The 12895-nt window shown below is 42.7% G+C and overlaps 1 protein-coding gene across 2 annotated transcripts; it reads right to left on the bottom strand.

The window, feature by feature from the left end:
• Positions 1-273: 273 nt before the first annotated feature.
• Positions 274-12551, bottom strand: CCNI2 (cyclin I family member 2). Of its 2 annotated transcripts, XM_077823814.1 has the most exons (7): positions 12154-12545; positions 8687-8843; positions 7393-7527; positions 6529-6603; positions 5153-5293; positions 3872-4102; positions 275-2974 (listed from the first exon to the last, which is right to left on the bottom strand). In XM_077823814.1, the coding sequence occupies exons 2-7, from the start codon at positions 8798-8800 to the stop codon at positions 2570-2572; spliced, it is 1101 nt and encodes a 366-aa protein (XP_077679940.1). In that variant the 5' UTR covers positions 8801-8843; positions 12154-12545; the 3' UTR covers positions 275-2569. The 2 variants fall into 2 exon arrangements, with proteins under 2 accessions (XP_077679942.1, XP_077679940.1); XM_077823816.1 differs by lacking the exon at positions 7393-7527 and having other exon boundaries at positions 274-2974; positions 12154-12551.
• Between the last annotated feature and the right edge of the window lie 344 nt (positions 12552-12895).

Raw genomic sequence — 12895 nt, 5'->3', positions numbered from 1 at the left:
GAATACCTTTGTTGCAATGGGCACTCTGTAGATTTTGCTGTTCACTTTTAGTGTCAAGTCATGTTCCTGATTTGGGAAATGGTGACATCTCTGAATAGGCTTTTCAGTGTGAGTGTGCCTTTTAGAATGAAGAAACCGTATACAAAGTGGGATAAGTGCCGTGGACCAGAATACAGAAAGGTTAAAATTTGGCTTTGTTAAATAGTGTAGGACGAATTGTCCAGCTGAGGGGCAGGAAACTACCCACAAGCTCAAAGCTAGACAGGAAGGAAGATGTGCAATGTGTCTGAGTGTTTTAGGTCAGTTACAGCTATGCTACTGAGGGTGCATAAGAAACAGCATACAAAATGAAACAGCCCTGGGACCAAATTGTCCCTTGACAAACACCCCCTCAACCCTGTTACCTTCAAGGGATTGCATGGAGTGGCATCAGGGCAGATTGTGGCCCTATTCCAATTTTATTACATTCTTAACCTTAAGGAACACACTCAGAAAGCTAGAATTTAGATTACAGTTTATTTAATGAAAACTACAAAAGATAACTTGCCTCTTTAAAAGTCAGGCAGTCAAGTCACAGTTTGTGATAGAAAAGGAAGGCGTTGCTTTTTTTTTTTTTTTTTTCTTCTTGGCTTTTTTTCGGGGGGTCCTACCACAAAATGAAAACGTTCCTTATGCGACTTCGGCAGGATTAATAAATAACATTCCAAGTCCCTCCAGAAACTAGCCCTCGAGATGCGTGGAAAGGCTTGTAAACAGTTTTCTCTTCTGGTACAGTGCATCCTTTTTTAATTCCAATTTGAAAACTTATTTACTACATCCTTGCAAAGAGACAGACTGGCAAACCACCCTGTTCAACCTGTAAGGAGAGCTGTGGTTTAAACTAGTATAAAGCGCAACATTCACAGTTTGTGATAGCCCTGCCTTGCTGTATGACCCCACCCTGTGTTCCAGTGGTTGTCCAAATGCACTCATACACACATCTCTCGCTTGCATGAATTCATCACCCTGCGATAACAACTGTTTGGTACATTTAACACATATTTTTGCAGTTTAAAAGAAATTTGGCTTACACACCCACGCATGTGCACGTAGACACACACAAAGCTGACCGTACCACGGTGCTTACGCTGTCAACATTTTACCAGAACATTTCTAAAACTAAATCTGTTAATTCAGCCACTAACAGTTTTGAGCCCGCACAGCGTAGCTGTGGGAGATGCTTCACATCAGCACAAGGTAAAAAAGAGATGAGCAGGACAAGGATTGCCAGGAAACCTCATCCTTCATTAAGGAGAATGCTGCTGCATAGCTAGAGTGAGGCTTGGGTAAACCCTCTAGCAGTATTAGGACGACACTTACATTCAGGTCTCTGCTTAGCCCCACCCCATGTTCACCCATGCGCAACTGAGAGTGAATGGGCCGGGGCCCTCACTCTGATGAGTTATGCCTGAAGCCCCTTACCTGCACTCATACAAAGGCACGTAACTAGCTTTCATACTGGGCCACAACTTGCAGGATCAAGGCCTAATCTGTTTTCCCTACAGTATTGTTCTGATTACACTTTCAAATTAGTATACAAACAAAAAATTAACTTAAAAGTGCTGGCCCCTGTTTTAAATAAAGTAACAATCACTCTTTCAGGACTCATCCTTTAAAACATTTGCCAGGCTGCTTTAAAACTGTTACAAACTACAGAAGTCAGTTTAACTGCCTCACTGTGGAAATTAGTAGTTAAGGCAAAGAACCAAATGTTTTTAAAAATATATAAATTGTAAAAGAAAAGGTGTTTTTTTTTAAAAAAAAAAAAAAGAGAGAGAGAGACAGTTCGCATGCTACAATATGAACAAAATTCAATTGCACCACATAATCTGTGAAGGTCTGATGCAAAGCCCACTGGAGTCTTTCCATTGGTTGCAATGGATCAGTCCCTAAAAGCTTGATTCTGAAAGGTGCCAGAGCACTCAGAGCATATTTTGAGTTCAAGATCAGCCCTTAAGTAAAACTGGAATTTCCTACACTGTGGCTTAGTCTGTTCTCATGACACATTTTTGTTCACTGTTAAATCAGAAGTTTGGTCCCACCTAGGAATATTTCAATAGACCTAATGGTCCATGCAATGGGAGCGCCCTTCCCCACAAGGCAACTCACCTACAGCTGTTCAAATTATGGAAACAGCTGGTAGAAGAGAACAATGTTATAGTCTGGAAGGGCTGAAGTCACAATGCATGCTGGGAGAGAGCCTAAATAATAGCTGCCCAAGGAATGTAGTTCCATCAGTTCCTCCAAGTGCAGTGTGAAGCCCCATCTGCTGAATTTAGATCCCTGAGTTGTATGACTTCAGCTATCCATAGCTGTTGAGGTTTTAACCCAGCTTTATGCTCAGATCATACAAAAATGGTGGGGAAGTAGCAAACATTGTTTTAGGACACACTTAAAAGGCGGCAAGTTAATGTTTTTGGCATTGCTCTATCCAAAACAAGGAATGCTTTCATTTGACAGCATCTAGCATTCCATTCATCTGACCTATTGGCAACCGCATTTGCTAGTTCCTACACAATTATGGCCTCCCCTAGTTAATTTCAGGTGGCTGTAATGGAGGACAAGGGGAACTACTTTCTCCTTGCCTCAGATTATTGCATGAGCCAGCGATGCTGACCCTTCCACCTTCTGGGACACCATCCTCGTTGTATAGGTGCCTGAATCCATCATAGAACTCATCTGTCTCCATGCTGTCTTCATGAATTTTGACGGAAGTAGGTGTGAAAGTTGCTGGAACTGGCTGACTCACAGTGACCCTTGAACTAATTTGACTTGAATTCTTCCATTCAGAATAACAGTAGGGTAACTTTTCCTCTGGATGGGCTTGGATGGCTTGGTTGGCAGGATTAAAGATATAAACAGCATTGGATGGTTGTAAATGCATTAGCTGCTGATCCACAAGCTCTTTACAATGGATGAATTTGACGCTACTAACCTGCAATGAAAGATACAGAACCATTTTTCTCCAGTTTGTTAAATTATTCTGTCCTCTGGTGAAAGCTTTAATTGACGTGCAATTCTAAGTAAGCTCAGTGAAAGGAAAAAACCAATATCAAATTTTCCAGTATTCAAGGCTTATAATAATAGCTTAGCATTTATAGAGCTTCTCATCAGTAGATCTCCAGAATTTTACAAAAGGTGGGTGAAAATCATTATCCCAATGTTACTGACGAGGAAACTAGGATGTAGGGGGTTCAGTCACTGACGAGCCCAAGGTCACATGATGAGCAAATGGCAAAGTTAAGAACAGATTCTACGTTTTTTGACTCCCAGACTACCTCCATACTCACTGCACATGTTCTTAATGAGCACATGTGTTCTGTAAATAAGAGAAAATGTCTCTATTTCAAGACAAACAGAAATGCCCAGGAGGTAGGGTGTGGCCTTCATCTATCCATATGTTCAACAGACTGTTTTTAGCTGAAGTAAATGCACTGAAAGATCCTGGCATTCCTAAATCATATAAACGAGCAGATTTTCAATCCTGCTCAGCACCCAGCAGTTCCCATTGAGAACAATGAAGAACCTCCTCCTCTTTGAGAGCAAATGAGCACTGAAATGTCTCGAAAATTGGGTCTAATGTGATTGACCCACCTTTCACAATAAAAGACCCCTGTAACGAAATGCAGTGCACTCTTTCCTCCAGGAGTACCTAAGTCCTATTAACACTAAGGGGGTTGGTATCAAAGGGAGAACAGACCCTGACATATACATGCACTCCTGAGAAGTACATTAAAAACGTGCAATGTTGGTTGTAAATACGCCGCAAGCTTTATTCATTTATCTGTGCGCTGGCCTCAAATTTGTGGTTTGAGGCCATTTTGACTCCTACCTGTGCTTTTTTTAGCAGATCAGTAATAACAGGAAACCAGTCAGGAGTCAGCCTCTCCAACTCTAAGGTGATGATCACCAAAGCCAATGTGGAGCCCTTAAACTGCAATAGTTGGTGGCATGCCATACAGTGCTGTAGCTGTTTGGTCAAGAACGCAACATGGCGGGAAGGATTCATCTGAGGCAGCCCATTTAGTAGATGGGGCCAGTTGGACATCACCATGGCATGGAACTGGAGAGAAGATAAATATATACATACATATATATATATAAAAAAAGCAGAGGTCAACAGTGAACTTTGTACGTTTCATATGTTATTGACCAGAAGTGCAAACTAATTTCAATCCACATCAGGAAGTGTAGAAATATTTTCCCTGTTACCATGTGTTACTTGGTTTGTGTTGTACTTGCCAACCATCAAACTGTTTTAAAGCTTATAATGAATGTAAAAGGTCTGTGTTTTCTAACAAATTCTGAAGTCACTGCATTATCCTGACTGCCAACAAAAGACAAGTGGTATTCAGGCCAGCAGATAGGAGTAAATTCAGTTGTAATGCTTCTGTTTCCTCAGTAAATTCATAGTCCAAGCACCTGGCTATGATAGGTGGTTTTCAAACAATCAGCAGCTTAATATGGTTTAAATATCCATCCATTACCATAAAAAGAGAGCCCAGGGTATGTTCATAACACGTGATTTTTGCCTTATAAACACATGATCATTTATTTAAGAAAAGTGTAATTGTTTCTATGAAGTGTTTAGCAAATAATGTGACTAAGTGCCAGATCCGTATGGTCTAATTGCCCAAAACTGTGGTCAAGTTTCAGTGGGGGGCAAAAGATGGTTTGAGAGGACCTGTGTGTGAAATGTAGCAAAAATTCTGACAGCTTTGTATGTACAGTATTAATAGAATGGAAATAGTTAGAAATATTTTTGCAGTGTGTATTTAAAAAATAGAAATAAAAATGGAGTACAGTTGTGCAGTACAGGAATCTTTTTAAAGTCCATTTTAGTTGTCCTTTAAAAATGGGGGTCTGGTTGAATAATTTTTAAACAAAAATTAAAGGTTTTGACTAGCAGTGTTTAAAAGAAATCGACATTTTGCACTGTAACATTCTTCAAAAGACTTGCAGATAGCTAAGAATGTGTGGCTTAAAAGTCACTGTGGAAGGGGGTGGTGAGCGCACGTGCATCTGTGTTTTCTAGTCTTATTTGGTAAAAGAGCTGTTTCCTTAAACGAGAAACAAAACTGGTTTAGACTTTTGCAAAATTCTTAGTGCTTACAATGTTTAAGAAATCCATAGGTGTAGCTGTGTAAAGATCCCAGTGAAGCTTATCTAGTATAATTCTTTCCATTCTCAAAATCTCAGCTGGAGAGCATTTACAACCACTCTGCACTGCAAGCTTCTTCACTGATGGTATTACCTGTGAAAATTGAAAAGAATAATAATAATAAAGAAGCCACCTTACTACACAACGTTGTGCGCGACCTTTTGTTGTCTGTGCATGCAAAGGGATCTGATTAACATATGGGTGCCTTGAGGAGCCAAGAATTGTTTAAATTCAGGTTACCCGATTTCTAAATACCTCCTGACAACACCAAGAGGGAATGTGACCCTGTTTAATATGAAATTCGAGATTCAAGAGCACTGCTTCCCCAGCCTTATTATTTTGCTGTTGTGACGGTCTCTCTGAAGCCTCCTGCTAGCCTGTTTCTCGGTGCTTTTTCTTTATTTGTGGTTATCTTATTTCCTGTGGCCAATGACTCAACTTCTCCTGTACACTGGGAAAATATTGCAAAGCACAACCTTACGGTATGTATTGTGTGAAGGCTTATGAGCATCTCTGCAGAGCATTTCAAGGATGTTGACATGTTCAAGGAGAAACACACTTCTGACTCCAGCATTTACAATACCGAGTTCTTCTACTTCATGACCTTTAAAAAGGCCTTGAGCCCAGAGCTCTTCTCTTTTCATTACAGTTTGAAAAATAAAAGCTTTGGCCACATTTAGATAACAAAGAGGAGAGGATGCAATCTATGCTCTTGAAAGGCAATTTTGAGCTATTATTACAAGCCTTCAATTTTTTTTTTTTTTTTAATCTCCAAATTTGAAATGAAACTAGTCCAAAACGGTTTACATGATTTTTGAGGTGTGCTTTCAAAATGCTGCAAGAGGTTTTAGCCACATGATTATAACTGGGTAATTATCTCACAGAGATTATCTCTTTTCAGGTAAGCAGTTGCTGATTTAAGTGTTTAATGAATGGACTGGGAACCAACCCATGTTTGAGTTATCTGCTCCAAACTTAATTGGATAGAAGTCAAGCCACATCTTCTACCTTCAGGAAAATACATACCTTCTAACCTTCCTTTGAAGAACTATTACCCTGTCTTGGCTTCCTTAATCTCCCAATTTCCCACCACTGCAGCACAAGTGAAGGACAGAGCTTTAATAATATACATCTTTCATTCAAGGGACTCATTACACTTTCCAAATGATGGTTAAGTAATATCAAGACAAGACAAGTGTTATTGTTCCCACTTTACAGGTTAGCTAACCAAAGGACAAAGAGGATAAATTGGTAAAAGCCTGGAAACATGAATGACTTCCAAGAATGACCAGAAGTTGATTTACTGTATTTAAATAAAACATACAGACCTCATCTTCTTCATTGGTTTTTGCTGCAAGGACGAGGCAGGTAACTGCTATGCACCGAAGGTATTTTACTTGTGCCTGCAGGGGAAAGAGCAAAACACTGAGCACAGAAGACAACGTTCTAGATGAAAATAAACAATGGTCATTCAGACAGAGAGGCCCAAGTCTTCACCTTTAGTTTGCATTAAAACTACTTATTAGTAAAGGATAATTTGATGCTCAAACAAAGCAAAGACATGAAAAATTACAATGGAAGGAATCCCCTCCTGAGTGCAGGTATCACGGCATTCCGTTCTTAGATCATGCAAAACAGTCAGCCCTGACCTGCAGGGCTACCAGTCAGAATGTGATGATTCCATTTATTTATTGTAAATTGGTGGGTACTGTATACTAGACTTGAACCTTCGCCTGATGCCGATTATGACTCTGAGTAATAATACATAAGATAGGGTCCTGTCCTGTTGACACCAAAGCCAATGAGAAATTTTGCCACTGATTCCAAAGGCAGAGCCATCAGGCCCGTAGTTTGTGTAAAATAGTGGTGAAACGTAGTTGCACGAACACAAAGTCTTCATGTTTATAACTACATTTGAACTATAATTCAGGTGGAATCCCTATTTAGGACAGCACTCAAGTATGTGCTTAAATTAAGCTCCTACTTATGTCCTACTGACTTAAAGTTTAACACATGCCAGGGCCTTGATTGCTATCTGAGTTCTGTGCTTTCTAGAGGTTCACTATCGGAGTGATTCCGAAATACCTACAGTCCAGCTAGATTTGTGTACAAACTGAATCCTAATTAAATATTCGCGGCAGCCCTGGTTAATAATAAAATCATAAAAGAAAGCTTCCAAAGAGAATCTCTACCTTTACTGATGCCAAAAACCGGTTAAGAACGTTGATAGCCAAGGCAAACGTTTCAGAGTAAAATTGGAACTGGGAGCTCAATTCTGCAATCCAGAGAACTGCTTTCTCATAATGTGATGGAGAGAGATCTGTCCCCTGAGATGGAGGAAGAAAGTTAAAACACAATTGGTGGTTTGTTAAACACCACACTTACTTTGGAGGAATAGAATTTAAAAACCCATCTGTTTAAATGCTCTAATCAACAGCTCAGTTATACTCTTAGTCCAACAGTAGAGATCATCTTGAGGGCTTGAGCTGATTTGTACATCTACAGGTTCTTTGTGCAGCTCCTTGTCTCTCAAATTTGCTCTATCCCTGGACTGGATAGAAGCCAAGTTTGCTACCATAGAGGACATGCCGCAAAACCTATCTACCTACAGAGGCTTTTCTTCTGAGGACATGTTCCGAGGAGAGGACAGACTAAAATAAGTCTTGTTGACATTGTATTATTGTAAGTGATTTATGGTATGCATTTAAATGTTAATATAAAAGCAACCAGAGCTGTGTCATAGGCACAAAGTATAAATTAGGGGATGATTCAGATAACAATGTCCACCATTAACTTGTATTATATTGATCTCAAATTATCCATTCAGATGATAGTGCCCGGTTCATTAATAAAATAAATACTAATACCTTGCACTTATCTAGCACTTCCATTAGATTGTGAAGAGAAGGGACATAGCCTGAAATGCTTTTCAAGGGCAATTTTGCACTTTGATTTCAAAGCACTTTACAAATGTGGTAAGCATTATTATCCCCATATGACAAACAGAAAAACTGAGCGAAGTTAAGTGGCTTCCCTAGGTAACAGAGTGAGCCAATGGCAGAGCCAGGAACAGAATTTAGTTTCCTGACTCCTAATCATTAGATCGCAGAGCATCCTCTCTTACTCTCATCTCAGTGAAATTGGAGGGTGGGGAATAAAAAGTGATCAAGCACTGTAGATTTTAGGATTACTTACGTATATGACCTATTTAACACCAAATAAACACAATCCCCTGTCATCTGATTGCCACTCCCAGGTTCTCATTTATGCAAGGATATTCTCTAAATTTTATTTTGGATCAACTGTGTTTTCGATATTGTGCATCTTGTTATACTAAATTGAAATCTGGACAGACACAGATCCCAATCCTGGTATCTAGTCCATATGCGATGTGGACATGTGGATCGGATAGCAGAATTGGGGCTGTATTTTGCAGAAAACCTTCTGGAATCCTAATGCATTTCCATAGAGAACAGAAAAAAATACCTTCAGTGTGAAATTCCAAAAAACTGGCACCTTCCAATTCCTGGCCTCTCTTGTTAGGGCATCCTCTAGTAGGAAGGGAAGTCTCTGACACTCAGAAGATCTGGTACACTTCATGGCAACGAGTGGATGGGCCAGTTTCCCAGGCAGGCACAGCTATCTAAACCAAGGAAAACTGAAGCATTATAAAACATTATCACAACTCCTTAAAACTATATGAGGATTTTTTTCATAGTGGCTTCTTCAACTTTAAAATGTTGAGAACTAGCTAAAGAATGTCCCTGCTACTTGTCTATTGGCCAAAGATGTTAAGAGGTAGGACCCAATCTTGCTTTCATGCCAGTTCACGACAATTTTGCCATTAACTTCCACGGAAGCAGAAGCAGATCCATGATGAAAGAACCTCAGATAACTGAACAACTATGCAGCCGAAGGGCTTTTCTTCATAGACTTCATAAATGCTTGCAGTAGCCTTCTGATGGAAGACTACCTACTACTGAGCTCATGCACTCTATAAATGAAATGAGGTTCCCAACTAGCTTTAAAAAAAAAACCCTATTAACTGCTACATTAAAGGTTTTGGAAAACAGAGGCCTAAAGTTTTAATTTAAGGTAAACAGGTTCAACATCCTTTTTTGCTTTGTTTTCACACAAAACCTAAGAACAAAATTGTTTCCAATGGGTTTTATAATTCCAGGGGAAAGAGTTTTGCTTAAAACGAGATAAAACTTTGATTGCAGTGTTTGGAATCTAAACTTTACAGTCTAGTGCTAGTGACTGAGAACCTGAAATGAAACTGGTGAGTCTGTTTCCGTTAGTCAAGCAGAAAGCAATGCAAAGATGCTAAATGAAAGCTACTGAAAAATAAACTAGATTTTAAAAATTCTGTTTGTTGTTTTAATCTTGGCTGTTACTGGTAACACAGGTAAGGAAATTTGATTTTTAAAAACAAAATTTTAAACTAACAGCATTGCTTTAGAAAAATCACCACCTCTAACCAGTCAAAACAGTTAGACTTGGGTATCAAGAAATGTCAACTTCATTGTCAAGGTGAAATTAAAGATTCAGTGCCATATGAGTAGCTGAAAGGAAAGAGCATGAGCACTGGACATAGTGTTTCACCTGTGAAACTGGACCCAAGGTTGATTTTTACTAATTTTAAGTTCTCGATTTCTTTTCTCTATAAAGACCTGTGGACCCTGGCTTCCTCATCTTTGCTTCCCAGAAGCTCTTATCACTATTTTCAGCAGCTCAGTTAAGTATTCAAAGCCTCCATGAATCTTCTGGAAACTACTCTACATTTCCAAAGCTGAAACTCCATGACATGTTTTTCCCCTCCCCTGCTAAAGGCAAAAATAATGCACATGACTTTGGCTTTAATTAGCACTGGGTGTAAAAGAGCATCAGAACTGAAAGCTGTAACATTTAACCAAAGGGAGAGTTTGAAACAAGAACTGAAGCCAATTTAACCAAAAAGAGAGTTCGAAACAAGAACTGTCAGGCCACTTTCTGATACACACTTACATATCCCTGTTCCTGGTTTAAAAAAAAATTAATAACAATTAAAATTAAACAGAAGCAATTCTTAATACAGAAAAATGAATATTGGCAATATAAGTAACTATACTTCCCAAAATACTGTATGTGCAAACTTGGCACTCCAAGTGATTAACAGAAAGGATCTCACATTTTACATTTACAAATGATTCTTATCAAAATCCATTTGCAATCTTCTGCCTTTCCTGAAGCACCACATTATTTAAAATGACATGTTACAGAGTAATCCTGCCACAGCAGGGGAATGGATCAAATGATTCAACAGTTCATTTCCTTCTCTTGTCTTTGCCTCCTTTGTTTCCACAAAGAGGTGCAGCTGGCAACATTTACCCAAATGGCGCATGAGAATAAGAGACCTACATTTCAGACACACCATCCTCTGCACAGGGCTGACAGCAGGATGATGAGGATGGGCCTGGGTAGGCCATATAGGTCAGGAATCCCTGGCCATAACTCTGGATCCCCAGTCACACTGATGAGGCAGAGCCAATCACAGGGACATGCTGTCGCACAGGGTACCCCATTCCCTGAGTGGGCTAAACCTTGGATCTGGAAGCAGCAGCAATAAGGTAAGCTTGACTATTTTTTTTTTGCAAAAAGAAATGGAGTACTTGTGGCACCTTAGAGACTAACCAATTTATTTGAGCATGAGCTTTCGTGAGCTACAGCTCACTTCATCAGCTCAAATAAATTGGTTAGTCTCTAAGGTGCCACAAGTACTCCATTTCTTTTTGCAAATACAGACTAACACGGCTGTTACTCTGAAACCTATTTTTTTTAAAAAACAGAAAGAAGATGGAAGCAGTGGGAGATTGACATGGTTGGGGGAAAGGTGGGTGAGAGGGGTGAGGATTGAAGAAATTAGCACCCCGTAGGAAATTCTCACCTCTCTAAACACTTGTGAGCCTAGCCAGGGTATGGAGAGAGAGATCTCCATAATCCTATCAGTCTCCAGCTGTGGGCCTCAAGTTGTGTTGCCATGGCTAGCAGCCACTGCCTGTACTGTGCCACCCACTCCCTCCGAAAACACTCAGAGCAGGGATAGCTTTAGAGCAGCATTAACAACCCCCCACCCCATTTTAACTTGGATATCAGGCCGTGGGAAGGGTGGGAGTATCTTGTATCTGTGCGCTCGTTTTCCCCCTTCGTCACACATTGGCCCAAAGCCCCCTTTATATGACAACCCACTCAGGGGGGCTGGTTGTCACAGGGTGTTAAGATGTAGGGTGGAGGGGGGTCTCCTTGTAACTGGGCGAACCCCGTGGACTGTCCATGATTTTGATCTGGTGCCAGGGATGCCCTTAGGACCTTTTGTCACTTGACTTCTCATTGTGCTCTATCTCCCTTGTAGAGCTGATGGGGGCAAAAAATCCTGGGTCCCTGGAGTTGTCTGTTTCTCTCTCGCTCTAGTCTTTTTTTAATGCTGAAAAGGCACCAGAAGGAAGGGGAGGGGAGCGGAATTTGACTGTTGGATCTTAGTGTGAACACATCTGGGCCAGGGTTTCCTCTCCCGCTCTGTTCCCAGGCCCTTATGTTGGGAGCACAATCTGAGCCCGCGCTGGGGGGTAACTTCTGTCTGGACGCTGCACTCAGCACCCACAAAATAACCAGGCTGAGGGGCAGAGGGCAGGAGCAAGGCAGGCAGCGACTCCACCATCCCTCTTTCGTTTTCATTTCGGAAACAAAAGGGAGGGCGATCATGTGATGGGCTGGCAACTAACTACACAAGTAACCACATCACCGGCCCTGGGAGCCGGGGAGCGGCTGCCCCAAGTCAGGAATCTCGGGGAACGCGGTGGGGGCTGGGATCAGAGTCAGGGTACCAGCACTGGGTACCAGTGGGGCCGGTGGCGGGGGGGGGGGGCAGTCCCGCCGAGAGCTACACCCGTGCCCGTCCCTTCCCCGGGGCTCACCTCCCTGGATCGGCCGCTGCGGGTCTCCTGGGCCGCGCGGGCAGGGCATTGGGGAGCCGCCTGCACGGTGGGGTTCAGCCCTTCACTCCGCCGCTTCCCCTCCCATTGTGCCCAGCCCCAGCTCCGGCTGCGGCAGCCTCAGCTCCAGGAAATGGCTCCGCCTGTGCAGGCAGAGGGGTCTCCCCGGATCATGCTAGAAGGGGGCTGCTGGCCCCCGCCCAGCCCGCGGGGAAGACAGCCCTGCCCTGCCCCGGAGGACGAGCCGCTGGCAGGGATACCTAGCGGGGAGAACCGCTCTGTTGACAGGCTCCGGAGCCTGCGCAGCCTTTGGGGCTGGCTCTGATCGCGCCAGGCTCCGCCTCTCCCCTGCCGGGAGCTGGGCTCGCACAGATCGCCCTCCCCTGCCGGGTCCCGGGGGTGCCCAGCCCAGCGGCAGGAGGACAGCTCCCCCTCCCGGGGGCTACGTGAGCCTCCGCATGGAGCAGGCAGCTCGCCGCCCGCCCGCACGCAACTCCTCCTGCCCTGCGGCCCTGGGAACAAGCCCGCCCGGCTGGAGGCGGGAGCCGGTGTCAGCCTGGCAGCCGCCTCTGCTTCTCGGACTGTCCCAGCCTCCCTGGGTACCGTGGGGGCTTTCAGCACCCGCTGTATCCAGGCCAGCGTGGCCGTCGGCCACTCACCGGCCTTTGTTTGTCTCTCGAGAGTTGCCGCGGCAAGGAGTCCTCTGCTGACGCCCGGGTCCACA

The sequence above is a fragment of the Eretmochelys imbricata genome, chromosome 8 (genome assembly GCF_965152235.1).
Source record: "Eretmochelys imbricata isolate rEreImb1 chromosome 8, rEreImb1.hap1, whole genome shotgun sequence".
Lineage (NCBI taxonomy): Eukaryota > Metazoa > Chordata > Testudines > Cheloniidae > Eretmochelys > Eretmochelys imbricata.
Note: the sequence above shows the minus strand (reverse complement) of the source record. Positions and strands in the feature narration are given on the sequence as shown.